The 27,935-nt window shown below is 48.3% G+C and overlaps 2 protein-coding genes across 4 annotated transcripts; both read left to right on the plus strand.

The window, feature by feature from the left end:
* Positions 1-1,071: 1,071 nt before the first annotated feature.
* On the plus strand, positions 1,072-15,155 carry SLC35E4 (solute carrier family 35 member E4). Its single transcript, XM_079957039.1, has 4 exons — positions 1,072-1,624; positions 4,869-5,084; positions 6,132-6,831; positions 10,394-15,155. Exons 3-4 carry the CDS (start codon positions 6,192-6,194, stop codon positions 10,813-10,815), a joined length of 1,062 nt encoding a protein of 353 aa, XP_079813165.1. The 5' UTR covers positions 1,072-1,624; positions 4,869-5,084; positions 6,132-6,191; the 3' UTR covers positions 10,816-15,155.
* A 1,581-nt stretch (positions 15,156-16,736) lies between these two features.
* LOC307205007 (synergin gamma-like) lies at positions 16,737-27,935 on the plus strand. Of its 3 annotated transcripts, none has more exons than XM_079957272.1 (7): positions 16,737-16,812; positions 19,423-19,477; positions 22,303-22,399; positions 23,704-23,864; positions 25,161-25,274; positions 26,450-27,406; positions 27,780-27,935. In XM_079957272.1, the coding sequence occupies exons 1-6, from the start codon at positions 16,775-16,777 to the stop codon at positions 26,558-26,560; spliced, it is 576 nt and encodes a 191-aa protein (XP_079813398.1). In that variant the 5' UTR covers positions 16,737-16,774; the 3' UTR covers positions 26,561-27,406; positions 27,780-27,935. The 3 variants fall into 3 exon arrangements, with proteins under 3 accessions (XP_079813398.1, XP_079813400.1, XP_079813399.1); XM_079957273.1 differs by lacking the exon at positions 16,737-16,812 and adding an exon at positions 18,132-18,275; XM_079957274.1 differs by lacking the exon at positions 25,161-25,274.

A 27,935-nucleotide genomic window follows, 5' to 3' on the forward strand; every position in this document is an offset into this window, starting at 1 on the left:
AAGATTGAATTTTTGTAAGTATTCCCCTAAATACTCCCACTCACTCCTTGTCTGATTCATCATCTACATTTCTTATTTTGGGTGTCATATTTGCAAGCTTAGCATATTCAATAAGTTTGTTTAACCATTGTTCTTTCCCTGGGGTCTCTGTTTCCAGTATCTTGCGTATAATATCCTTGCAGCTGTTGTAGCATATAAGAATAAGTTACAGGCTTTTTTTTGCTAACTCATTCCCATTTATACCAAGAAGGAATGCTTCCGGTTTTTTTAGGAAATGTAAATAATAATAAAAAATTTAGCTCGTTGTACACCAGAGCCTAGGGCTTGCCGATCAGAAGGTTGGCGGTTTGAATCCCTGTGACGGGTGAGCTCCTGTTGCTCAGTCCCAACTCCAGCCAACCTAGCAGTTCGAAAGCACGTCAAAGTGCAAGTAGATAAATAGGTACCGCTAAAGTGCAAGTAGATAAATAGATACCTGGGAAGGTAAACGGTGTTTCCATGCACTGTTCTGGTTTGCCAGAAGCGGCTTAGTCATGCTGGCCACATGACCCAGAAGCTGTATGCCCGCTCCCTCAGCCAATAAAGCGAGATGAGCGCCACAACCCCAGAGTCCGCCACGACTGGACCTAATGGTCAGGGCTCCCTTTACCTTTACACCATTTGCCCACTTGCATTTCTACCATAAGTGAAAAAAATATACCCTCAGCTTTGAGCTGCTGTGGGAAAAACACAAACAAACAAACACGCACATAAATAAATAAATAGGTAAAGGTAAAGGTAAAGGTACCCCTGCCCGTACGGGCCAGTCTTGACAGACTCTGGGGTTGTGCGCCCATCTCACTTAAGAGGCCAGGGGCCAGCGCTGTCCGGAGACACTTCCGGGTCACGTGGCCAGCGTGACATCGCTGCTCTGGCCAGATAAATAAGTAATTTTATATAAATTTATTTATATAAATAAATGCACACACACACACACATTTTAAAAACATGGATCCAATCCGAAACTGCAGTCTCTTCCCAAGCCTTGCTTGGGCACGGCAGCAGCCTCTGCGCCATCACGCTGCTGGCCTCTGCGCACAGGCGGCGGTGCGGGCACAATTTTGCGCGCGGAGCCGCGGGAGGCAAGACAACGTTACCTCTCCTCCTCCTCCTCCTCCTCCTCCGGTGCGCTTAAGCCAGGCTGTCGCCCGCCACCCGCGGCCAGGAGGCGGCGCCGGCGAGACGGCTTTGGCCGGCAGGCTCCCGTTTTCGCTTTGCTAGGCAGAGGGGGCGGGAAAGAAACCCTGCAAAGCGATTGCGCTCCCCGCTTCTCCCTTTTCTCTCCTCCATCGCTTTCCTTTCTCCCCTCGACCTGCCGCCTCCGGGGGGTTCTTGCAAGGATACCGGAGCAGGAGCAGCAGCGCATCCTCGCCTGGGAAGGGAGCGTGGGAAAGGACGCCCAAGGGCAAGGAGGGACCCGATCTCGGATGCTGAGCCCCGGGGTCTGTGCGTGGTCCCAGCCACCGGCTCGCCCCGGCTCTGCCTCGCCGCCTCGGGAGAGCGATCCTTTGGCGACCCAGCAGCCGGCGCCCCCCCTGACTGCCTGCCTGCGATGGAGCTGCGCCTAGCCCCGCCGTACCTGAAGGTAAGAGTCACCTTGAGGGCGCCGCACTCTTCCCCTCCACCCGCATCGCCCTCCTCTGGCCGGTATGGTTGCTTCCCGGGCCTGCGGAGAGTTCAGACGTGATGCCGTTCCTAACCCGGGGAGACGCTTGGAGGCGTGTGCCGCGTCTCCCTGGACGGGGCCGGTGGATGCCAGGACTCCAGGAGCCATCGAAAACGGGGAGAAGAGCGCAGGGGTTTAATAATAATAATAATAATAATAATAATAATAATAATAATAATAATTTATTATTTATACCCTGCCCATCTGGCTGGGTTTCCCCAGCCACTCTGGGCGGCTAATAATAATAATAATAATAATAATAATTTATTTATACCCTGCCCATCTGGGTATCCCCAGCCACTCTGGGCGGCTTCCAACAAAACACTAAAATACAATAACCTATTAAACATTAAAAGCTTCCCTAAACAGGGCTGCCTTCAGATGTCTTCTAAAAGTCTGGTAGTTGTTCTTCTCTTTGACATCTGGTGGGAGGGCGTTTCACAGGGCGGGTGCCACTACCGAGAAGGCCCTCTGCCTGGTTCCCTGTAACTTGGCTTCTCACAGTGAGGGAACCGCCAGAAGGCCCTTGGCGATGGACCTCAGTGTCCGGGCAGAACAATGGAGATGGAGATGCTCCTTCAGGTATACTGGACCGAGGCCATTTCGGGCTTTAAAGGTCAGCACCAACACAGGATGCTGCCTTATTCTGAGCCAGGTCTACGGGTCCAGCCAGCTCAGTGCTGTCTGCACTGACTGGCAGCAGCAGCCGCTGTCCAGGGATCCAGGCAGGCAGCCTTTCCACCCCCAGCCTTAGCTGGAGATGCTGCCAAGGAATTTGAACCCGGGATCTCCTGCATGCAAGGCAGATGCTCTTCCATCCAGCTGTGTGGCCTTTCCCTCTTTTGCTACCAGAACTAGAGAATCTGTGATTCCTGACTCCTAATTATTTTGGGTCTGTGCAAATTGGGCTCCAGGTATTAATCTGTGTGCAGTTCACCCAGGGGTTTTTGCCTTGTGATGTTGATATCGGTTGAGAAGCCAGGCAAAAGGTCAGCCTATGGAGGAAGGACAATATATAAAATTTAATTAATAATAATAATAATAATAATAATAATAATAATATGTTTCAGTTGTTGCTTTTCTCACCCTGGTCCCCACCTGTTTAGGGTTTAAACCAGGGGAGGCAACCTAAGGCTCAGGGGCCGGATACGGCCCAATCACCTTCTAAATCCGGCCCATGGACGGTCCGGGAATCAGTGTGTTTTTACATGAATAGAATGTGTCCTTTTATTTAAAATGCATCTCTGGGTTATTTGTGGGGCATAGGAATTTGTTCACCCCCCCCAACATATAGTTCGGCCCCCCGCCCATGGTCTGAGGGACAGAGGACCGGCCCCCTGCTGAAAAAGGTTGCTGGTTTAAACCAACCTTTCCTAAACCTATTTTATTTCCAGCTGTTTTATTTCCAGGTTTCTTGGGGCTTGTGGGTGGTTTAAATGTGCCTTAAATGCATGGTGAGTACAGAGCCTTAGACTACAATTCCCATGAGGCCCCAGCAAACACCGCTGCTTTGAAGCGGCATGTATCACCAGCTTATGGCATTTCTACCCCATATATTAAAGTACTGTACATTCAACACATGCTTAAAGCCCGTGACTTCCCACCAAAGAATCCCGGGGAGCTGTAGTTTGTTCTGGGTGCTGGGAATTAAAGTTCGGGGGGGGGGGGGACTACCATTCCCAGGATGCCTTGGGTGAAAGCCATGTGCTTTAAATGTATATTGAATATAATTTGGGTAGTTTCACAGCCCTCAGAAGTTTGGTGGGGGTGGCAGGCCAGGACAGGGCCTTCTCAGTAGGAGCCTCTAAATTGTGGAACTCCCCACAGAGGTGCATCTGACAGCTTCATTACATGGCTCTCAGAGAATGCTGAAGACACGCCTCTTCACCCCAGCCTTTGACACCTGAAATATGTTTGTTTTCAAGGCCTACCCTATTCCCGTGACAGCAATCTGCATTTTTTTATTCTTAATTTTATTTTATTTTATTAACGTTTAAAACACATACATTTACATTTACACAATACATATACACAACACACTACCTTATTTTCATAGCGTAAAACTCTATATAATACCTACCTATACTATACATATCAACATACCAACACACCTACAACATACCTACCCCACACGGATACCCACCAAGTGACTTGACTTCCAGCTGTTCTTGTTACGCTACTTTATTTTAGCAATTAGCTTAAATGCATTTCGTTATTTCTTTAATCTCTTCTTCTATCTTAACTTTACTCTCCTTTTGCTCGAATCATTTTCTGGATTCACTCAATATCTGTCAAAAGTTCTACTTTTTCCACATAGATTTTGATGTATTCCTTAAAGACAGCCCACTCCTTAGTCACTTTTTGTACCATATCTCCTCTTTTTATATTCTTAATTTAAAATCGTCGTAACTCACCCAGGAGTTTCCTGCCAAACAGCGAGTAATAAATTTATGAATAGTACCAATCAAGAAATCAATGAATGCGTACTTTAAACGGCTGCAGTTTCCATCATTTTGAAAGCACTTTTGGACACATATTGAAAGCACATAGTTTCCCCCTTCCAAGAATCATGGGAACTGTAGTTTGTTCTGGGTGCTGGGAATTGTAGTTCGGCGGGAACAAGCGTTGCCAGGATCCTTGAGTGGGGTGGAAGCCATGTGTTTTAAAGGCACAGCGTGACACAGTCTCTCTCTCTCTCTCTTTTGGATTGCTGTGTCTCCATGGCGACTGGGTTTTTTGTTTAGGATGCTCTTCTGATTGCTCTTTCTTTCCACTGCTGCTGCAGCCGGTCTGTATGATCTTTTTCCTCCCACAGGGACAAACCGCAGATGAGTCGGCCTGGGCGGGCCCACAAACCGCTTGGGCTGCCTGGCCTTGATCACTTTAAGGAGGCAGACACATGACCCATTGTTGTTGTTGCTGCCGCAGTCCCAGGATACGAGTGGGAGGAGCTTCGCTGCCAACCTCCCAGCCAGCCCATAACACTTTCCACTGCCTTCCTCCTCTTCACCCGGCATCCTTACACAAGGCTAGCTGGCAGCAGAAGTGGCTCAGCCTCTCCTGAAGTGGGACAGCATCTCTCTCCGTAGGCAGCAGGCCAGCCCAAAGACCTCTGGTTTAAGTGAGACTCCAGGGATCTCATCTGTCGTGTGTCGTCCTACAGAATGAGGCTTGCCGAGTGTCTAGAAGCCACTGGATTCCTGTCCCACCGGAGCTGACAAGGTGCTGGAATTCACAGGGGCTGGAGGTCGCAACCAAAGGTGATTCTACAACGTTGAGGCACATCCAGGGCGTTTCTCCTCTGTCTGTTCCAGATTCCTCCTGAGAAAGCCAGAGGGATCCTCACTCGCTCCCGGCCGGGACTGGAAATTGGATACTGGTGAGTCACTGGGAGTGACTTTTGGAGAGGAGACAGGAAGGGGGAAATAGCTGAGCGGGACATGGCAAACTTTGTGTGGGCACCAAAGCCAGCCAGGAGACAGTGAGCTCAGGCAATACAGTGGTACCTCAGGTTACATACGCTTCAGGTTAAGAACTTTGCTTCAGGATGAGAACAGGAATCGTGCGGTGGTGGCTCGGTAGCAGCGGGAGGCCCCATTAGCTAAAGTGGTGCTTCAGGTTAAGAACGGACCTACAGAACGAATTAAGTATGTAACCAGAGGTACCACTGTATTATGGTATTTATTTAATTATTTATTTATCAGCCAGCTTCCCCCCAGACTGGGACTTCATGAAAGCAGCTTTCACAAATTAGAACAACACCGATAAAATGCAAAAAGCTCCTTGGGTTTGCAGATACCTAGATACCCCATAGTGGTGAAAAGTAGTGTTTTTTCCTCATTGATTTATAGCAAGTTATTTCTAAATTTTCAGCCATAAATTACCATCTCTTTTTTTGTAAAGCACTTTGAGTCTTTTTAGAACCAAGCGGTGTATACATTTTATGAAATAAATGAATAAACATGCTATTTTTATGTTAAATAAATAAATAAAAATAAATGCAAAAAGCTAAAAACCTGTAACAGGTAATTGTTAAAAAGGACTTGAACTCCATAACAAAATTAAAACAAATCTATTAAAATGCTGATAGTAAAAACAGCACCTTAAAAGAAGTCATTTCCCAAAGGCCTGTTGGAATAAAAGTCTTCACCTGCCATTGGAAGGATAGGAAGGAGGGAGCCAGTCTGGCCCCCCCGGGGAAGGAGCTCCAATGGGAGCAGCCACTAAGAAGGCTCTGTCCCATGTCCCCCACCAAGCGTTCCTTTGTGGGTGGCAGGACCGAGAGAAGGGCTTTGCTCGAAGATCTCAGAGCCTGGGCAAGTTCATATGGGAGAATACGGTCCTTGAGATAGCCTGGGCTTAAGCCGTATAAGACTGACACCTGGGTTAGTTGGATGATTGTTTCAGAATAACCTTTTGTCTCTAGGCTCACAGCTGTTTGCACAGGGACTCTGTCCCTTGTGCTGATGCCAGGCTGCCGCCCCCGATGTGCCCACCCTCTCCAGGGAGAAGAAATGAAGCAGAAATGAACGCTGGCAATGGGGCACGACCCCTCTCTCCCTGGAAGCTGGATCCACTGCCGCGTGGGGGGCAAAGGCCCCCCGAACCGTCCCGGCACGCTCTGCCCCTGGTCTTCACGGTGTTCGTCTGGCTGGCCACGGGGACCACCATGTCCAGCCTCAACAAGTGGATCTTTGCCGTCCACAACTTCCGCTACCCGGTCTTGCTCTCCTCCCTGCACATGTTGACGGCCGTGGTGGTGGGCAACCCTTTGGCGAAGCTGCGGGCTGGCGGGGCCGGGCACCCTGCCCCGTGCCCTGGAGCCAAGGGCAGGGTTTTCCTGCTTAGCCTGACCTTCTGCGCCAGTGTGGCCTTTGGGAACCTGGGACTGAACTACGTCCAGCTGGACTTTGCCCAGATGGTTTACACCACGACGCCGTTCTTCACCCTGACCCTCTCCAAGGTGCTGCTGGGGAAACGCCACCACCCCCTTCAGTACGTGGCCATGGGGCCCATCTGCCTGGGGGCTTCCTTGAGCATCGTCGGGGAGGTGCATTTTGACCAAGCCGGCTGCTGCTTCCTGTTTGCCGCCACTTTCCTCCGAGGGCTGAAGTCTATACAGCAAAGTAAGTGTCTTGCATGGCTGCGCGTGGGCCGCAGGGTGGCCTATGTGGAACATTGGCCCTTCTTAAAGGTAAAGGGTAAAGGGAACACCTGACCATTAGGTCCAGTCGTGGCCGACTCTGGGGTTGCGGCGCTCATCTCGCTGTATAGGCCAAGGGAGCCGGCATACAGCTTCCGGGTCATGTGGCCAGCATAACTAAGCCGCTTCTGGCAAACCAGAGCAGCGCACGGAAATGCCATTTACCTTCCCACCAGAGTGGTACTTATTTATCTACTTGCACTTTGACGTGCTTTCGAACTGCTAGGTTGGCAGGAGCAGGGACCGAGCAACAGGAGCTCACCCCATCATGGGGATTCAAACAGCCGACCTTCTGATTGGCAAGTCCTAGGCTCTGTGGTTTAACCCACAGCGCCACCCGCGTCCCATGGCCCTTCTTAAGGGTCCTTTTTAAAGTGAGTTTCTCGTCTGGGAGTCATTTTAGACTCACAGCTGTCCAGAGAGGCGCAGGTCAATTGTGTGTCCAGGGCAGCTGTTTATCAGCTCCATCAGGTACACAGGCTGAGACCCTACCTGCCCACAGGCTGTCTTGCCAGAGTGGTGCATGCTCTAGTTATCTCCCACTTGGACTACTGCAATGCACTTTACATGGGGCTACCTTTGAAGGTGACCCAGAAACTACAACTAATCCAGAATGCGGCAGCTAGATTGGTGACCGGGAGTGGCCGCTGAGATCATATCACACCGATCCTGAAAGACCTACATTGGCTCCCAGTACGTTTCCGAGCACAATTCAAAGTGTTGGTGCTGACCTTTAAAGCCCTAAATGGCCTCGGTCCAGTATACATGAAGGAGCATCTCCACCCCCATCGTTCAACCCGGACACTGAGGTCCAGCTCTGAGGGCCTTCTGGCAGTTCCCTTCATGTGAGAAGTGAGTTACAGGGAACCAGGCAGAGGGCCTTCTCGGTAGTGGTACCCACCCTGTGGAATGCCCTCCCATCAGATGTCAAGGAAATAAACAACTATCTTACTTTTAGAAGACATCTGAAGGCAGCCCTGTTTAGGGAAGTTTTTTAATGTTTGATGTTTTATCGTGTTTTTAATATTCTGTTCGGAGCCACCCAGAGTGGCTGGGGAAACCCAGCCAGATGGGTGGGGTATAAATAAATTATTATTATTATTATAGTCCTTATGGCTGCAGAGATGTGCTTGAAAGCATGTGGGTGAAGAATATGAGCGCTCTGTTTTAGTTCTCCCTGGGAATAAATAATGAAGGAATTATACCAATCGAGCACATCTGCAAAACGTCTCTTGTTTTGCATTAAGCAAAGTTCAGCCCTTCCCAGAATTCTAATTGCGTTGAAACCAGAGCCAGATTCGAACCTGGAATCGTTCGTTTCGTTTGTGTGCTGAAACTTAAAACGCTGAGCAGGGCAGATGGCATGTTTTGTTTTTGGGTTGCTAAATCTTTGCTGGGAGGTTTTCAGAAGGGAATACTTTATCCTTCGCTGTGCTGTTGTCTTGGAAATGGGATAGCTCATTCCAATTTGTGTGTAACTTAAACATACAGCCTTCTGAACCTTCTAGTGGTGGAGCTAGGTCAGATTCACGCCATCTATTCAAAGCACCACAAATCCCACTTTAAACCGTCAAGGCTTTCCCCCAAGAATTCTGGGAGTTGTAGTTTGTTAAGGACTCCAAGAGCTTGTTAGGAGATACCTATTCCCCTTCCAGAGCTGGAGCTCCCACAGTTTCCTGGGAAGAGGGATTGATTGTTAAAGCACTTTGGGGAAGGGGGGGTTCTCCTAACAACTCTCAGCCCCCTTAACAAACTACAATTCCATGACTAAAGTGGGATAATAGTGCTTTAAATGGATGGTGTGAATGTGACCCTACACCAGTGAACCTGTCTGCCAGTGATGGCCAAATTGGCCCTCCAGCTGTTTTGGGACTACAATTCCCATCATCCCTGACCACTGGTCCTGTTAGCTAGGGATGGTGGGAGTTGTAGTTCCCAAACAGCTGGAGGGGCAAGTTTGGCCATCACTGCTCTATGCATTTCTGCAGCTGCTGCCTGGCAGGCGTTTGGGACTACAATTCCCATTAGTCCCGGCCAGGGCTGATGGGAGCTGTCGGTCACAACAGCCATGCTGGCTAAGACTGATAGGCACTATAGTCCAAAACACTTGGAGGGCATCAACTTGGGAAAGGCTACTCCCTAAAACATCATATCTGGGCTGGACTCTTGTCTCCAGTGCAGGGTTGTGCAAATTTAACATGTACTTCCTCATTCTTGCTTGGTCATCTAGATGCTCAGAGAAACGTAAGTGGCTGTTTACTTTTGGAGGAGAGGCCACTGGGGGCTTTATGATGGATTTATTTTTATTTCAAAAACACATCTTTTTTTTAAAAAAAGCAATAACATATACAGTTTGGAAAAGGTCAGGACTCAAGGGCCTAGTTCTCAGTGAGGTGGTAAACCAGTGTTAGGGCTGTACTGCTTCAAATTGTACAAAATGATTCAATGCGCATAAGCAGTGAACCTTCTCCTTGACCTGCTGGTTTTCTATGTGTGGGGAGTTTCCTACCTGTGAGAGAGCATTTCAAGGCATGAAGCTTCCTCCCCCAAAATCTGAAATAATAATAATAATAATAATAATAATAATAATAATAATTACTTATACCCCCCCATCTGGTTGGGTTCCCCTAGCCACTCTGGGCAGCTTACAACATATTGAAAAACAGTTGTATGAAGCTGGGACTGATGGGTTGCTTGGCCGTCCTGGCTGGGGCTGATGGGACTTGTAGTCCAAAACAACGGCAGGGTGCCACGTTGGAGAAGTCCATGCCATGTCGAGGAGGGGCCATGCCTCGGGGAAGTTCCCTCCTGCCTCCTGTGTGCTTTTCTTTCCCTCCTCAGCCCCTCTCTGAATTTGCTGTTTGTGAATTTGGTGTTCAGCTCCGAGGGCCTTCTGGTGGTTCCCTCCCTGCGAGAAGTGACGTTGCAGGGAACCAAGGAGAGGGCCTTCTCGGTGGTGGCACCCGCCCTGTGGAACGCCCTCCCATCAGATGTCAAAGAAATAAACAACTATATGACATTTAGAAGACATCTGTATCGGGAAGTTTTAAATGTTTGATATTTATTATTATTATTATTATTATTATTATTATTATTATTAAAGGTAAATGGACCCCTGACCATTAGGTCCAGTCACGGACGACTCTGGGGTTGCGGCGCTCATCTCACTTTATTGGCCAAGGGAGCCGGCATACAGCTTCCGGGTCATGCGGCCAGTATGACTAAGCCGCTTCTGGCAAACCAGAGCAGCGCACGGAAACGCCGTTTACCTTCCCGCCGGAGCGGTATCTATTTATCTACTTGCACTTTGACGTGCTTTCGAACTGCTAGGTTGGCAGGAGCAGGGACCGAGCAACGGGAGCTCACCCCGTTGCGGGGATTCGAACCGCCGACCTTCTGATCGACAAGCTCTAGGCTCTGTGGTTTAACCCACAGCACCACCTGCGTCCCTTATTATTATTATTATTTTATATCTCTCACCCCAGGTACCTTCCTGCAGGAGGAGCGCCTGGACTCGCTGACCTTGCTCTGCCTCACCTCCCTGCCCAGCTTCTACATCCTCTTTGCGGCCGCCCTGGTCCTGGAGGTGGGGCCCGCCTGGGACGGCACCCTGGCCTACGGAGGGGGCCTCTGGGCCTGTGTCCTGCTCAGCTGCCTGGGCTCGGTGCTGTACAACTTGGCCAGCTTCTACGTCATCTCGCTGACGTCGGCCCTCACCATCCACGTCCTGGGGAACTTCAACGTGGTGGGCAACCTCCTGCTCTCCCACTTCCTCTTTGGCAGCCGCCTGACGCTGCTCAGCTACGCGGGCATCGCCCTCACCCTCTCGGGGGTCTTCATGTACCATCACTGTGACTGCATCGCCTCCTGCTGGCGCTCCAGGGGTGGGCGGGGCAAAGAGGAGTAAGCGGAGAGAGGGAGGACATGATTGGAGCTGTGACTGCCAAGCGCGGGAGCCAATGGGGTCGGGGCCTGCCTCGCCAACCTCAGCCTGCTCTTGTCCAGCCCCCATCTGGTCCAGGAGGATTGGCACTGGCTGCCCGCTTCCTGCTCCCTGGTCTCAGTGTCGCTCAGCCGGGAGGAGGACGGGGACAAAACTAGAATGAGTTGACTCAGCCTGCTCTCTGGTGCCACCTACTGTTGGGCTCCCTGCTTTCTGCCCTACCAGTGGGCACCAGCCACCACGGGGAGTTAGGGTGACTCTAAATACCCGTTGTTGGGAATTGCAGGTGGGCAGAGTGTTGGTTTGCTCAGGTCCCGCTTGCTGGCTTCTTGTTAGGGCATCTGGTTGGCCGCTGTGAGAACATGATGCTGGACTAGATGGGCTTGATTCAGCAGAGTTGCTCTTATGTTCTTACACCACCACTGCAGGGGGTGGCACTGCCGGCCAGCTTCCTCCCCTCGGTGTTGCCCTTGCGGAACTGCAGAACGGAGGACGGGGACAAAAGCTGCAGTTAGTTGGCTCTGCCTGTCGTTGGCTGTGGCGCCACCTACTGTTGGGCCTCCCTGCTTTCTGTCCTGCCAATCCCAATGGGTGCCAGCCACTACTGTCATTGTGGGAAGGTGTGCCTCTCCTCTCTGATGGATCATAGCACTCCTCTGGTATGTTGCAGGGGGACAGTGGGCGCTCATGAGCAGCAGATGCAAGAATTATGGGAAGGCTTATCCTCCCCCAAATAACTCAGCCCCACCTGACCCCGAGCCATTTTACGCACTGGGCAAGAGCTACAGCAGATGGTTTTTAGAGGAAGCCAGGAGACGCCACCTCTGCCCACCGAAGGATTTGGCGGCACGGGGTGCAGGGATTAGATGCCGCGTATCTGAATTCTCACCTACATTGAATCTTTTTTTAAAAAAAATATTTTAAAAATCCCTGCCCCTAGAAAGCCAGCACCTTCGGAGAGAGAGGGTTCTCTTCTCGTTTTCTCCTTGATGTGCTAGATTTCTACATGCAGGTAGGCTCCCCAGCTCCTCTGAGGCAGATAATTCAAACATGCAGACTCTGGGGAAGAGAGAAAGGAAGAGCGGATCTGCCTCAGCAGAGCTCCCTGGCACCAGCCGCTACTTCTCATAGGGCTAAAAATTGGGGGGAAACCAAGTGTTTCCTTCTTTTTAAAAAATGTTGAGACTTGAATGTGTGCTGGAGTGCACCTCTGATCTCCGCAAGCCGCTTTGCAGCCATGCCAATTCTCGTGCCAGTTCCTTCCCAACCCCTCCGAGGGCACTGTGGGATTGATGCCCGCAGAGGGAGGTGGCACAGAGTTCCTCCTTTCCTTGGGCAGGGCTCCCCACTTGGTACTAAAGTACTGAATGTGCTGGGAGGAGGAGCTCCCATATAGGAGGAACATGGAGATGAAAAGTGGTGTGTTCAGGGCATGCATGTCTGTGCATGTGTGTGTGTGTGTGTGTGTGTGTGTCTATTTCCGTTCTCTACTGCCACCTGGTGGGGTGGCGTATAGTGCAATTTTTATGGATGGATGTTTTCTTTCTGTGCTGCCTGCTAGTGGATTAAGGGTGTGTGTGTGAGAGAGAGATAGAGAGAGAGAGCTCATGCACATTTGCTTATGAGTAGACACCCATTAGTATTTCCTTATCCTCAATGGGCTACATCAAGGATGAGGAGATCTGCAGCCCTCCAGGTTCCTTTGGACTACAGCTCCCATCAGCCCCAGCCATCCTTATCAATGGTTAGGGATGATGGGAATTGTAGTCCCAGCATCTAGAGGACTATAGAGGTCCCCCGTTCCTGGACTAGGTAACTCTTCTACCTTAGGGTGCTCATTTGCTTTCGGTGGATGAAGAAAATCTTTACTATTTGGCTTGTGTGGATATATTCAAAGGGCATTTTGCACCTGCCCACCAGATTCACTGGAAATCCTCTGATGAATGGGCACCCATTAAGCCCACTGGTAGTGGGTGAAAATGGTCAGTATTACTCTCCATGAGGTAAAATGCTTTTGGACGTGTTTGTATTTGTTTACTTGTGGTTGCAGAGTGGGGATGCGCCCCGTTTTTTGAAGGAGTCAAGGTCAATCTGTGCATGCAGATCAAATCACATGGCGCAGAATTCTCTTGGACCAATTTCTGCTTGCACATGGAAGTCTAGCAGGTGAGGGGGTGAGAGTTCTAACCCACCCAAACTCCCTGGGAGGCTAGCTTTCTACACGCAGGGAAGTGTTCACTCTGAATACTTTGGTGTTCGTTCCTGCGGTTTGATGTGGATCTCATGTGTCATATGGTTCACCAGCAAGTGTTGATTGGCTTTCAGCCACTCCTATAGAAGTGGATTGTTGTTTCCCCCTTACGACACTGGTTGTCCTGCTTTGCATTTTTCGTTCTCTGCAAGTGGAGGTTAATGTACATATCCGTAATGTCTGCAAGATGCGCCAATGTTTTCTTGCTGTCATTTATAGCAAAAGGGGTTCGATAATCAGTGTGTGTGTGTGTGTGTGTGTGTGTGTGTGTGTTGGTCAGGCTTCTCTGACCTGGCACTTTCCAGATGTTTTGTTCTTCCATTTCTACCAGACCCTACCAGCACAGTTGTTTTGAACTACAACTACAGCCATTCCGGCTGGGGGCTGCTGGGAGCTGTAGTCAAAACATCTAAGAGGATGTTTTGGAGGAAGGCTGGGTTCCGGATATCAAGGGCAGAGCCAACACATTTGTCCCTGGTGAAAAGGCTGTGAATACAGGCGTTTCCCTACTCAAGTGTAAAGGAAAACATAAAGGCTGAACTGACCCCCATATAGCCTGCGGCAGAAAGAACTGTTAGCAGATTAATAAGATTGCCACTAGAAATCTAGCCGTGAGCACTCAGCAGTGCTGGGTGTGTGTGTGTGTGTGTGGCCAAATGTTTTTCCCAGTGTGTAAATTATTCAACTTTTTAAAATTTACAATGTGTGTGTGTCCTTTTTGGGAGGGGGGAAGGGTCGAATTAGGTTCAGCCCTAGCCACTTTTGTGCCTGAGATAAAAATTCGCAAGGCACCACTTTTGTCCACTGACATGAGGAAAAGTCAATACTGTATGACGATTCCTCTGGATACGTTCATATAGGGCTGAGTAAAAGTGTTTGAAAGTGCTGGTGGATCAGGTCTGTCTGTCCTACTAGTACCCAAAATATATCGGCTGGAACAGCCGCTCCTAGTGTCTGTCTTCTGTCCACTGTCGGAGGCAGTATGAAGGGGAAGGTAGGAAAAACACCACCACTGTTGAGGAATTCAGTATTGAGAGTTCTTGGGCTTTTGGTCTCTTCTAGAAGGGCAGAGGTCTCCTCACAATACCATTTGTTTCATAAAACCAGATTTCTATGGTGTGAGGTGGGCCCTGTGTCATTGTTAACTGCTGCCTGAGTTGTCCATAAAGCACAAGGTATTTTGTGACAACCGGAGTGGTGTAGTTGTGAAAAGTGTCTAATCAGGACCCAGGGAAATTTGAGTTCCTGTCCTCACTCAGCCATGAAGCCCACTGGGTGACTTCAGGCCAGTCACACTTTGGACATAACTATCATGGCTTCATACCCCACGGTTTTTGGATTCTGGCTAGTAACAGAAAGCCACAGTTTCGCGTGTAATGGTAAACTGTGGTTTGGTTCACCAGTATTAACACAGGAAGCTGCCTCACACAGTATCGGAGACCGCTGGTCCACCTAGCTCAGAATTGCCTATGCGGGCTATTGGCGACTCTCCAGAGTTTCTGATCTGAGACATCACCACCAGCCCTACCTGGAAATGCCAGGAATTGAACCCACGGCCTTCTGCTTGCAAGGCAGATGTTCTGCCACTGAGCTACGGCCCTTTCCTTGAAGCCACCAGGGGAGGGGAAGGAGTGTGGAGGCTCGGTTTCACAAACCATGGTTTCCAACACCAGGATCGTTACATCCCGACTGACTGTGCCAAGCTGAGGTCCTCAGTGGGAGAGTGTTAACAAAATCACCACCGTAGTGGAGGCATCACCATTTTTGCACGCACAGCTCTGGGGAATTGTATCTGTCCAGTTTCCTGTCTGGTGATGCCGTCGCCGCTCTTGCCCCCGACCCTTCCTTCCAGCAGTGAGCGATCCTTGCCGTATCACACCCAGCCTGAACCGTCCCAGCTAGGGACACGTGTCAAGTTCTCCTTTCGTGAACCGTCCGATCAACGAGATAACGGGTGACTGAGGGAACCTCTGGCGTAACCAGAGCACAAAGAAGGCCAAGCCGGCCTCTCCGGTTTCATTTGCCCTTCAAATAAAGCTCTATTTTTGTCTTACTTGAGCGGTTGTGCTTGTGTCCTTGAACGACCCGAGGAAGGGAGGGAAACAGAGATGTGGGCGAGAGGGAGAGCCAGAGCCCACTCCTCCACCTCCAGCAGCTGTTTTGAGAAAAGAAATAGCTCTACATCAGGAAAGAGGATAATTCCCCAAGGTCTTTGCCCTTCCGTTGCCAGAGAAGGCGGGCGATGCAGGAAAATGCCTGTTCCTGCCCATCATGGATGGTTGCCATGGCAGCCGGTCTCATGAAAGGCCTGCTTTTGCCAGCAGCAAACTCAAGGGGAGGTTTTTCATCCTACACCAGGGGTCAAGCACCTTTTTCAGCCCGACGCCCGTCTTCTCTTCCGGGCAACGGTGCCAGGGGTAGGCGGGACTGGAGGCAAAGATGGGCGGAGAAACAAATATGAGTTTTGATTTATATATACTAGGCAGGTTCCTACTCACATTCAAACACAGCTCTATCTGCCGTTCAGGCAAGCAGGAGGCGTTATCGGAGTTCAAGGGCACATTCCAGCCTGGCAAAAACACTCAAGGCCGGGTAGGAAGCAAAGCTTGTGAAGGACAGGGCCTGGGGACAGGGAGTGTAGCTTGGAGAGCATTCCAAAAGCCAGATAGGCCTGGAGGGCCACATTGACTCCCCGCCAGGCCTGAGGTTCCTCACCCCCCCAGTGTATGGAATAACTGGAGGTGGCAGATCAAGCCACATCTTAGGCCAGGAGTCAGCAAACTTTTTCAGCAGGGGGCCGGTCCGCTGTCCCTCAGACCTTGTGGGGGGCCGGACTATGTTTTTTTGGGGGAAATGAACGAATTCCTATGCCCCACAAATAACCCAGAGATGCATTTTAAATAAAAGCACACATTCTACTCATGTAAAAAATTCCTGGACGGTCTGCGGGCCGGATTTAGAAGGCGATTGGGTCAAATCCGGCCCCCGGGCCTTAGTTTGCCTACCAATGTCTTAGGGCTTAGGCCATCTGTTCCTCCTCCTCAGATTTCCCTCAGCGGATCTGGCCAGTTTTCTTACTGAGCTCCTGAGGCAATAAGGAGCTGTCCACTGGCTATATATTTGAGCTTAGTTTCATCCCAGTTTAAAACAGATCTTTAATTGACCCTGGTTTCCACCCTTCAGTAAGGGGCCCAGGAAGGCAACGAAAGGGGAAATAATATTGCTTGGTGCTTATTCTGCCTTGCCTATCGCCCTCCCCCCCCCTCTCCCAATTTGGATTAACAAGATTAACGTCTTGGCATGATCTCGCCCTCCCGGGAGCCGCACGGCATGGGGAACATTCTGTTCCTGGTTTGTCACCTTCTTTCTCCAGCAGGGCTCCTGTGCCTTTCAACGTATGCAGGATCCTTATGGCAGGTAATGTCACACGGGACGGACATCCGACCTGCATGCGGCACTCGAGTGCATCGGAGCTCTAAAAGGAAATGGAAAGTGGGCAAGAGATTTAGGGCAAGGGATCCCCAAAGTTGCCGCACACAGAGCAATGGGAGGCTTTGTAAACACTGTACATTTAAAGCACCATGTTATAAAGTTTTGTTCAAACCAGTCAGGATGGAGGCTGAATAGAGGGGTCATTTAAAAGAGCTCCCAGTTTAGCACTCGGATCTCTAGATGAACGGAGGCTGCTTTCAGACTGTTGCTGTTTTCAGGTGAGATTCAGTCGCTTCCTGACAAAAAGATTAGACTTTTTGCAATAATGAAAGTCGTGGGGAAATGCACTGGAAACGGTGAGAAAACCCTTGTTTTGATGCAATGTCATCTAAAGTCCCCAACATACAAATTAAAATGAATCTCATTAAACAGCCAACGTCGTGCGATCTCACTGCAAATAAATAGCCAACATCGTCTAACCTCCCTAAAAATGAATCAGGATCGATGCTCAAGAAACTGGTCACCTGGAGGCACCAACCATCCTGCAGGTTTTGTAGTTCTTATTTATTTCCCTACACCCTGTACAAATCGCCTTTAAGGACAAGGACTCTCAAAGTAGCACACAATTTTTAATAAATTAAATGATGTAATAAAAGCACGTTAAAAACTACTGAAAACAGCTGCAAAATAAAAGAGTTAAAAACCAGCAACAGATAAACGCATTCTTGGCTTTAGCTTTTCGGAACATGGTGGACATGGTGATATGAGGCTTTTCCTATTTTGGAAATATTTTTTCGCTGCTTATCTGTGTGTCTGAATTCTTACAGCTAGTCGGAAAAGACATCTGGCTTTCTGTAAACACAGTGGAGCTCTTTGGATTATATTCTTGTGCCCAAGTTGCCACCTTTCCATCCTAGCTGTGCTCCTCCTCCTCTAACAGCAGACAGAGCAACACAAATAATTTAGGCAGGGGAGTTTTTTCCTGGCAGGGAGAGAATGTGTTACCTGCTTAATTACATCATGGTTGCCATTGCTTAAGACAGAATGCTTTGTTGGCAACCCTATATTTATATAAACCTAATATAATAAACACATTGAAGCAGTTTATATAAAAAGCAGTAACATAAGCATGCCTATATTATAGTTCTTCAAAGAGAAACATTAACAGTGCAATCCTAACTTAATGTCTACTCAAAAGTAAGTCCTAAGAGCTTACTTCCAGTCAAGCAGGGTTAAGAATGCAGCCTTAAACACTACATTGTTTTTTAAAGTGTTCCAGTTATTCAACAGATATTTAAAGCACATGATTTCCCCTGACAGAATCCTGTGAACTTTAGTTTCCTCACAGAGCTAGAGTTTCCAACACTTTGAACAAACAACAGTTCCCAGAATTGTTTGAGAGAAGTCTTATGCTTTAAATTTATGGTGTGGATCTGCCCTTAATTTCCTGAGAGGAATGAATTTATTGAGTTGTGGCAAACTCTCACTCTGCACTGCGCCTGAGAGCCGCAGGAGATTACATTGAGCTCAGGTGGGAAAACTTGCCCGCTCAGAATCCAGAGTTTGTCAGCTGACTCTGGAGTAGCACAAAGCAAACTTCCTGCAGACGGTAAAGAATCAGCCAGGTTCCTGTTCAGTACTTTTCCTTTGGAAAAAGGAATAAAGTCGTTTGTTTGCCCACATATCTCATCCAGAAAACACCTTTGAATTCCAGCTGCAGAGGACTTACCTTTCTCTCCAGGTAGGTGAAGGGCTTCCCTCCTACTTTACAGGAGTTTAAAGAAGCTGTGGATTTTGTTTTGAGGTGGACTGACAGGTGTGTGTGTGTGTGTGTGTGTGTTGCTGGAGAGAGAAATTCAGAGCAGTAAGGATGTGTGGTGTGCTCAAAACCCATGAAGCCGTGCTTAATAGTTTGTTTGTTTTGTTTTTAAAAAAGCAGTAAGTGCTGCATTCTGGCATCCAAGAAATCTATCCCCTTTGGGTGTGGAGGAATTACATCAGCCTTCCCCAACCTGGTGCTATCCAGATGTTTTGTACTGCAGTGCCCACCAGCCCCCGGGCAGGGATGATGGGAACGACAGGCTAAAACATCTGGAAACTGCCAGGTTGAGCACAGACTGCATTAAACACTCAGATGTGAAGTTAGCAGCCAGGCTGTTTAGAAGCGAGAGGAAAGCGCACCTTTCAGCTGGCTGTCTGCTGCAAACAGCGGGAATTAGTGGCTGTTTTTATCTCCACGGTCCTGTGTTTCCTTGAACACTTAACAAACCTTCTGGGTAAGAAAAAAACTTTCATGGACCACTGCCTGTTTTGTCAAGATGAAGTCTTAAAGGTACCAGTGGACTCTTTCGGGTTTTCTTTTCACTGCAGGAAAACCAGATCATCTGATCATTCTGTTCTTTTGGGTACATGGCCTTTCATTAAAGTACTGGTCCATTTAGCTTAGTATTGCCTACACTGACTGGCAGCAGCAACAACTCTCCAGGGTTTCAGACAGGGGACATTCCCAGTCCTACTGGGAGATGCCCTTGGGGTTTGAACCTAGGACCTTCTGCGTCCAAAGCAGATGCTCTACCATTCAGCTACCGTCCTTCCCCTAAAAATGAATTAAGATTCTAGCCCTTATGGTTTTAAAAGTGGCAGAGCATACAGGGCAGATGCTCTACCACTGAGCTACAACTCTAACTCCTCCAGTGTCTTCAACAGATGCACTGGCAAAGCTTTCCCTGACATGGAGATAAAGTAAAGGGGAAAGATTCAGCTGCTGCACTTACTTTATGTTAATCTGCCCATGGCCAGAGGCAGAAGGAAGAGGGGCAATGGTCTGTGAAACCCCGCCACCACTTACAGTTTACATTACTCTTAACTTCTTCCTCATTCCTGTCAAGGCTGATGAACTCTGAGGCTGCCCATCTGATGAGATGCTTGCAGCAGATCCATAAGGTAAGGCTATTGGTGGCTATTAGCCACAATGTTCTCATATCTATAATTAAGGGACCCTGCACTTCGGAATTTGCTAGTAGGCTACCGTCCCAGGTATGTTGATTGATCTGCCACTACAAGCAGAGGCATATCTTCTCCCCCACCCTGTGGAAATAAGTTGGTGCCCTCCAACTGCTTCGGGCAACTATTTATTCAATTGATTAACTGCTTACTGTGTAAAGAGCCACTTTAGAACACAAAGCATAAAGTCAGATGAAAATACCAATACATTACAATAAAATCCACAGAATAACCCTCAGAAGAGACCCAGTTAAACAACAGCAAAAGCCTATAATCAATAAACATCTGTGCAGACTGGGGCTGATGGAAGTTGTAGTCCAAAACAGCTGGGGGGACACAGCTGGAGGTATGGGACGCTTGTAGCGCTGTGGTCTAAACCACTGAGCTACTTGAGCCTGCCGATCTGAAGGTCGGTGGTTCAAATCCCTGTGACAGGGTGAGCTCCTATTGCTCGGTCCCAGCTCCTGCCAACCTAGCAGTTCAAAAGCACACCAGTGCAAGTAGATAAATAGGTACCGCCGTGGCGGGAAGGTAAACAGCGTTTCCGTGCGCTGCTCTGGTTTCCGTCACGGTGTCCCATTGCGCCAGAAGCAGTTTAGTCCTGCTGCCCACATGACCCAGAAAGCTGTCTGTGGACAAACGCCAGCTCCCTCAGCCTGAAGGCGAGATGAGTGCCACAACCCCATAGTCGCCTTTGACTGGACTTAACCATCCAGGGGTCCTTTACCTTTTTACCATTTAGCCCGGTGTGGCTTATATGGGCAGTTCTGAGCCTTTCTTCTCTCCAATTCTTGCAAGTTAAACCTATGCCCTGTTTTGCGTTCCTGTCCTTTGTCCCTTTCTCCACTCCATCAGTCTTCTGGGACAAAAAAACCTTTCAAATACTGATTGCAGGATTATTATTATTTACTGCCTGGCTGCGTGTTTGGCATCTTCCCCCCTCTGCTGGTTGAACTTAGTCATTGCACCGGCATATGTGGGTCAGCCCTTTGATTCTTTTCAATTCTCTTGGGGACTCAGCGCCCTTCAAAGAACTGTTCTTTATGCGTTGCATAACTTTGGTTTTTGCTCACAGGTTCTGGTTTGAAAAGTGTATTGTTTTTCCTTCCCTGCGGCAAGCGGCAAGTCTGGAGGGAGAGAAGGCACTCATCATCTTATATGGGAACCAATGGATTGGGGAAATAGTAATTTTTGGTGTGCTTGAAGCCCTAAGAGAGGATTTTTTAAAAGCCTCCCTCAAATCTCTGTTTAATTCCTGCACATTCAACAGATGCAGCCAGGATAAAACTGCTTTTCCAACTCTTCTTTGGCAAAATATTTGCTCTTCCCAAAACCAGTTTCTGAATGATGGGCTGGACCAGGGGCTGAATGTGGCCCTTAAGTCCTGTTGTGTTTTTTAAAAAAATGTTTAATCTTTTTGTTGTTGTTGTTAACTTTGTTTGTGTTAAAAATGTATTCTGTAGTTGACCACCTTTGTAATGTTTTATTTTGAAATCTTTAGGATAATATTTTAAAAAGGTAAAGGGAGCCCTGACCATTAGGTCCAGTCGTGGCCGACTCTGGGGTTGTGGCGCTCATCTCGCTTTATTGGCCAAGGGAGCCGGCGTACAGCTTCCGGGTCATGTGGCCAGCATGACTAAGCCGCTTCTGGCGAACCAGAGCAGCGCACAGAAACGCTGTTTACCTTCCCGCCGGAGCGGTACCTATTTATCTACTTGCACTTTTGATGTGCTTTTGAACTGCTAGGTTGGCAGGAGCAGGGACCGAGCAATGGGAGCTCACCCTGTTGCGGGGATTCGAACCGCCAACCTTCTGATCAGCAAGCCCTAGGCTCTGTGGTTTAACCCACAGCTGTTGTTTTGACTTATATTCTTTATTTGACTTTCTTCAGAAATGTTTGATTCTGGATTGTTTTACAGTATTGATGTTTTAATATGCTGTAAACCACTTTGATATATATATCAAAAAAGAGGAAAAAAGAAAAAAGAAAGAAACCTTTATTTTTAAAGATGCCAAAACGTCATGCAGTAGCTAGCAAGCTTCTGAGTCCAGCAGAACTCTTCATCGGGTTGGATATTAAGCAATGCAGGAATGAGGGAGAAAGCTGACTTTCTATTGAAACTACAATGTCTGCAGCAGCAAGAATATTATTGGCCCAAAAATGGAAGCAAGAAGAGTTACAGATGATTGAAGAATGGAGGATGAAGTTAATGGACTATGCAGAATTAGATAAACTAACAGGAAGGATTGAAACACGAGAGACCAGAAATTCACGGAAGACTGGAGTAAATTTACGGACTATCTGAAAAGTAATTGTGAAGAACAGACGACGTTTGTAGGGTTGCAATAAGTTTTGTTAGGAGTATTATTAGAAGTATTGTAAAAATGGAAAAGGGGGAGGATGATTTGTTAAGAGATGTAAAGGCAATATAAAGTTATGAAATGCATAAGAAGTGGTTAAAACGGTGGATCATCAGAGGTGCTGATGGAAGTCTAAAAAGATTGTATAAGTGATAAGTTTTGTGGTACATTTTATAATTTATATGTTAAAATTAATAAAAAATATTATAAAAATAGAAACTACAATGTCTGCATGGTTCAAAAGCTCACTTTTGTCGCATTGTCTTAGGAGTGTTGCTGTTTGGATTGCTGCGACGACTGCCTGCACTTCAGAGTTTGATGTTGCTAGTGAACCAGCTCTGGTGTGCAGAGATGAAATACCAAGGACTTTGGTTGCAGTATCTCTCTCCCTCTTTCCCCTGCAGGTATTCAGCAATGCCAATGAAATCCTCGCAGGCATCAGTCAGCCATCTGTGTGCAGCGAGGTGCTTCTGTCTGCACCAGGGACTGCATATATCCTGGGTATGGTATGGATTTGTGCCTATAAAAAAAGGCCCAGTGTCACAACCTCTACTGCCTATTGGTCTCCCTTTTCCGGAACTTGGGGGGCCGTTCAGTGAAGCTGACTATTGGAAGATTTGAGACAGACAAAAGGCAGTAGTTCTTCACACAATTATGGAACTCGCTGCCACGGTAGGCAGTGGGGGCCGAGAAACTTGGATAGCTTTAAAAAACATTAGACAAATTCATGGAAAAGGCTAACAAATGGCTATGCTCTGCCTTCATGGTTGGAGACAATAAATAACAGCTGCTGGAAAGCTCAGGAGCAGTGACGTAGCGTGGGTTGCCAAGGCCTGGGGCCACGTGGAAAGAAGGAAGGGAAATGGATGGGAAAAGATGGAATATGCATGCAAATTCAGCTGCATTCGCTGGAGATTGCAGCTGTAGAGATAAGAAGAGTCATTTCCATTGACTGGAGAGGTCACTTCCTGGTTCGCATGGAGAAGCCATTTTCATTAGACCCCAGCTAGGGAAGTGCACAGCTGTAAGAAGAAGAAAAAAGGGATGTGGGTGGCGTTGTGGTCTAAGCCACTGAGACTCTTGAGCTTGCTGATCAGAAGATTGGCAATTTGAATCCCTGCGATGGAGTGAGCTCCCGTTGCTCTGTCCCAGCTCCTGTCAACCTAGCAGTTTGAAAGCACACCAGTGCAAGTAGATAAATAGGTACCACTGCGGCAGGAAGGTAAACAGCATTTCCATGTGCTCTGGTTTATGTCACGGCATTCATTGTGCCAGAAGCGGTTTAGTCAGGCTGGCCACATGACCTGGAAAGCTGTCTGCATCAAACACTGGCTCTCTAGGCCTGAAAGCAAGCTGAGTGCCGCAACCCCATACTCGCCTTTGACTGGACTTAACCGTCCAGGGGTCCTTTACCTTTCTGCACAGGTGTATTGAGACAGCACCAGGTGATGAAATTTTGCTCCCCTAACAAATTTGCAACCGCCCCTGTAGCCCCTCCCCAATGCTACACCGCTGTGTAGGAGGTTGCCCACTGTGAGAGCAGGATGCTAGCCTAGATGAACCACTAGCAGCTTAAATTTGCCGATAGGCAAGCTGGATCTCACGCACAAAACAGTGGCCTTTGGGAAGTGGCTGTTGCAGCAAGGCTTGCAATATGTGACTTGAACCCTCAGAGGTGATTTCCTCCCTCTCTAATTCTTTTCTAAGTAACCCCACTCCACTGGTTTATGCTTGTACACGTGCAAATCTATATCCCAACAGTTGCAGAGGATGACTTTCCTTGCTGTTTCTTGTTTTGCATCCAGGGTTGTCGGAAGTGTACCGGGTCTCCAAGCGCTTGGAAGAAGGGATGAAGGCTCAGAGAGCGGAGAGCGAGGCCCTGCTGCATTGCCTGCGCAAGGTGGATCTGGCCTGGAACAACCTCCTGTCCTTTCTCGCCTTTGGCCATTCTGTATTCCAGATGCTGGTAAGGACGTCTTGTGACGCGGGTGGCGCTGTGGGTTAAATCACAGAGCTTAGGACTTGTCGATCAGAAGGTCGGCGGTTCAAATCCCTGTGACGAGGTGAGCTCCCGTTGCTTGATCCCAGCTCCTGCCAACCTAGCAGTTCAAAAGCACATCAAAGTGCAAGTAGATAAATAGGTACTGCTCCGGCGGGAAGGTAAACGGTGTTTCCGAGCGCTGCTCTGGTTTGCCAGTAGAGGCTTAGTCATGCTGGCCACATGACCTGGAAGCTGTACGCCAGCTCCCTCGGCCAATAAAGCGAGATGAGCGCTGCAACCCCAGAGTCGGCCACGACTGGACCTCATGGTCAGGGGTCCCTTTACCTTTAAGGACGTCTTAGTGGATACATGAAGAACACCAGAGGCAAGGGCTAGTGCTGACCCCACCTCTCCCTCTGCTTAGCTTATTTGGTGGGTTTCTCTCTGATGACAGCTTGTTTACATACCCTCCAACAATTCTCCAATGAAAATAAGGACATCCTAAGGAACAGCAGGACACTCTGGGATCCAATCAGAAACTGGGATGGCTTCTGTAAACCTGGGACTGTCAAAACTGGGACACTTGGAGGGCTTGCTGAGGCTTGGTCAATAGCACTCGGGGAAATGGTGTCATCATTCCGGCAGTGAAATAAGCAGCAGCTTATTTATTTGTCCCTTAGGAAGATAGAAAGCTGTCAAACAGAACTGGGTCATCTAGCTCAGGAATGTCCACACCATCGGATCATTCTGTTCTTCTGGGTACATGGCCTTTCATTAAAGTACTTGTCCATCTAGCTCAGTATTGCCCACACTGACTGGCAGCAGCTCTCCAGGGTTTAGGCAAGGGGACATTCCCAACCCAACCTGGAAATTCTGAGATTGAACCCAGGACCTTCTGCATGCAAAGCAGGTCTTCTGCCAATGAGCTACAGCCATTCACTGTGCTGAATCAGACTCTTGGTCCATTGAGCTCAGTGCTGTCTACACTGACTGGCAGCAGCTCTCTGGGGTTTCAGGCAGGGCGTCTTTCCCAGCCCTACCTGGAGATGGTGGAGTTTGAACCTGGGACCTTCTGCATGCAAAGCAAGTGCTCAATCAATGAGCTACAACCTTCTTCACCATCTTCTCTCAGCATTGCTTACACTGACTGGCAGCATGCCTCTTCAGAGTTCTGATCCTTGACCAAGTGCCTGGGGTTGCAGATTTGGGCTGTGGGGCAGAGAAAGCCAGGTTCTGACACTTTGGGTCCACCCCCCCCCCCCGTGTTGACTTTGCTTACAGAATGTTAACCTGCTGGAGCCGTCTGGTGAAAGTGACTCTCGCTTGTCAGCTTCTGACCTAGCACCCGAACCAGTCTGTGGGGTTTGCCTAACTGAGGTGAAGCGGGAGCCCCAGGTGAGCTTATTCATTTTTTAATTTGTTTCACACATATAATGGGGCATCTGTGGTTTTCTAGATGCTGGTGTTAAAAGTGCCAGACTATGGACCCAGGAGAGGAGGGTTTGAATCCCCACTCAGCCATGAAGCTTGGGCTCGTTGCTGCCTTTCAGCCAAATTACCTCACAGGGTTGTTGTGGGGATTAAGTGAGGAGAACCATGTACTGTACACTGCCTTCAGCTTCTTGGGAAAAAAGGTTGGAATATGATTATAATAATCATGTCTATTCTTATCACCATCACGACTACTACTATTTGGTAGTAGTATTTTAGATGCCTGTTATCCAAATGTAAGGGATGCGGGTGGCGCTGTGGTCTAAACCACTTTTGGGCTCACCGATCAGAAGGTTGGCAGTTTGAATCCCCGCAACGGGATGAGCTCCCGTTGCTCTGTCCCAGCTCCTGCCAACCTAGCAGTTCGAAAGCACACCAGTGCAAGTAGATAAATAGGTACCACTGTGGTGGGAAGGTAAACAGTGTTTCCATGCACTCTGGTTTCCGTCACGGTGTCCCGTTGCACCAGAAGTGGTTTAGTCATGCTGGCCACAAGACCAGCATGTGGACAAACACCGGCTCCCTCGGCCTGAAAGCGAGATGAGTACCACAATCCCATAGTCGCCTATGACTGGACTTAACCGTCCAGGGGTCCTTTACCTTTACCTTTATCCACATTAAAAAATGTTGTTGTTAAATTTATTGCCTTCCCTTCACTGGCAGGTCCCAGGGTGGGTTACATCAGCTTAAAATGCAGAATTAAAAACTGTTGAAACATTACAGTCAGAGGAATACGGTGAGTCCTGGAAACTCACATCTCAGGTGTTCAAGGCTTGTTTAAAGAGAATTTTAGCGTTTACTGAAAGCTGAAGAATGAAGGTGCCAGGCACACTTCTGTGGGGTAGAAATGCATTGCAGCATGAAAACAGAACACCCTTAACAGCCACAATAAGCTTTGGCAGCACACTACTAACAAAACGTCATTTTAGTCTATGAGATGCCATGGGGAAAACTCAATTCTCTAACTGGTGTTGAAAAGATCTTAATGAAGGTTTCAGGCAGATTACACTGGGAAGGGTATCCTGCAGACAGGGAGCCATGACCAAAAAGGCCTTATTTGTTTTTCTTTGCCTTCTCAGGTGAGTTCTGGAAACTCAGATCCTATTATGTATGAAGGTAGCTGTTATCATGCCAGCTGTGCCAATTTCTGGCTGAACTGTGTGGAGGCCACTTTGCCAGGAGGGACGTGATTCTCCCCCCCCCCCCCCGCCGCCGCCCACAACTTTCTGAATGTACTCCAGTCATCAGTTTCTTTGAAGGTTAAGAAGATCTGGAGACACAAACAGAGACTTTTGGAAGGCTACAGAATCATCTCCCAAGGCTTCATTGCTGGTGGGAAGTATCTTTGGAGAGACAAAACAAGATTGCGTGAAACCAGACTTGTACGTTTCTGTTCATCAAAACAATCTTGTTTTTGTAGGATGCCTTAAAATGTGCCCAGGAACAACATGTTTTCTAATTTATTTCGAGCACTTCTCTATCTGTATTCTGTGGGTTTGCATCCAGACTAAATCAGTGGTGGTTCATTTCTGTGAGCATCAATGGGACCATGCAGAATCTTTTTGCACAATTGATGTTGTTGGTGAAGCTTCTACCTCAAATGACAGCTTTTCGGATCTGCTATGACCTTTTCTGCCCACCCAACCAAACGTCTGCTAGATGTTTTGGACTACAATATATAATTCGGTATTTGAAAGATTGGTATTAGCAACTGTATTATAATTTGGTATTGTTACAATGAGGCTGTTATTGGATGGTAATTGAAAATTAATACAAATTATTATCAGCCTGGTGACCACCAGAAGTTTTATACTACAACTCCCATCAGCTCCAGAACCATACGGCCATGCTGGCTGAGAGTGATGGGAGTTGTACTGTAGTTTAAAACTTCTGGTGGTCACCAGGCTGGGCTAGGGCTTAGCAGTGTGAGACCTGACCCGGGCAGCCACGATTTACATCCCTGGTATCTTTGCTCCATTGCCAATTTTATGCCATCTTACTTTGGTCCGAATGAATTGAATTAGCCTTGCCCTTGGGTAAGTACGGGGACGCGGGTGGCACTGTGGGTTAAACCACAGAGCCTAGGACTTGTCGATCAGAAGGTTGGCGGTTCGAATCCCCGTGACGGGGTGAGCGCCCGTTGTTCGGTCCCAGCCCCTTGCCAACATAGCAGTTCGAAAGCACGTCAAAGTGCAAGTAAATAAATAGGTACTGCTCCGGCGGGAAGGTAAATGGCGTTTCCGTGCGCTGCTCCGGTTTGCCAGAAGCGGCTTAGTCATGCTGGCCACATGACCTGGAAGCTGTACGCCGGCTCCCTCGGCCAATAAAGTTAGATGAGCGCCGCAACCCCAGAGTCAATCACGACTGGACCTAACGGTCAGGGGTCCCTTTAGCTTTACCTTGGGTAAGTACGAAGCATGACATTTGCAACCAGTATCGCCAAATAAAGACTTAATGCAGGTCCGTAGCCTGAAATAAGGTGAGGGTAAAGAGGCCCAAGGAAATACTGTAAAATGCAAGCAGTCTTTTATTTTACTAATTAAACATATTGTTCAATTTTATTAA

This window comes from Podarcis cretensis (genome assembly GCF_951804945.1).
Source record: "Podarcis cretensis genome assembly, chromosome: 16".
NCBI classification, from domain to species: domain Eukaryota; kingdom Metazoa; phylum Chordata; class Lepidosauria; order Squamata; family Lacertidae; genus Podarcis; species Podarcis cretensis.

Excerpts from the sequence above, each read along its gene's own strand:
- LOC307205007 (XM_079957272.1), top strand. The coding sequence starts at position 16,775 with ATGAACGGAGGCTGCTTTCAGACTGTTGCTGTTTTCAG. Across the intron at positions 23,865-25,160 it reads ATTCTGTATTCCAGATGCTG|AATGTTAACCTGCTGGAGCC; the intron begins GTAAGGACGTCT and ends CTTTGCTTACAG. Across the intron at positions 25,275-26,449 it reads AGGTGAAGCGGGAGCCCCAG|GTGAGTTCTGGAAACTCAGA; the intron begins GTGAGCTTATTC and ends TTGCCTTCTCAG.
- SLC35E4 (XM_079957039.1), top strand. The coding sequence starts at position 6,192 with ATGTGCCCACCCTCTCCAGGGAGAAGAAATGAAGCAGAAATGAACGCT. Across the intron at positions 6,832-10,393 it reads GCTGAAGTCTATACAGCAAA|GTACCTTCCTGCAGGAGGAG; the intron begins GTAAGTGTCTTG and ends CTCTCACCCCAG.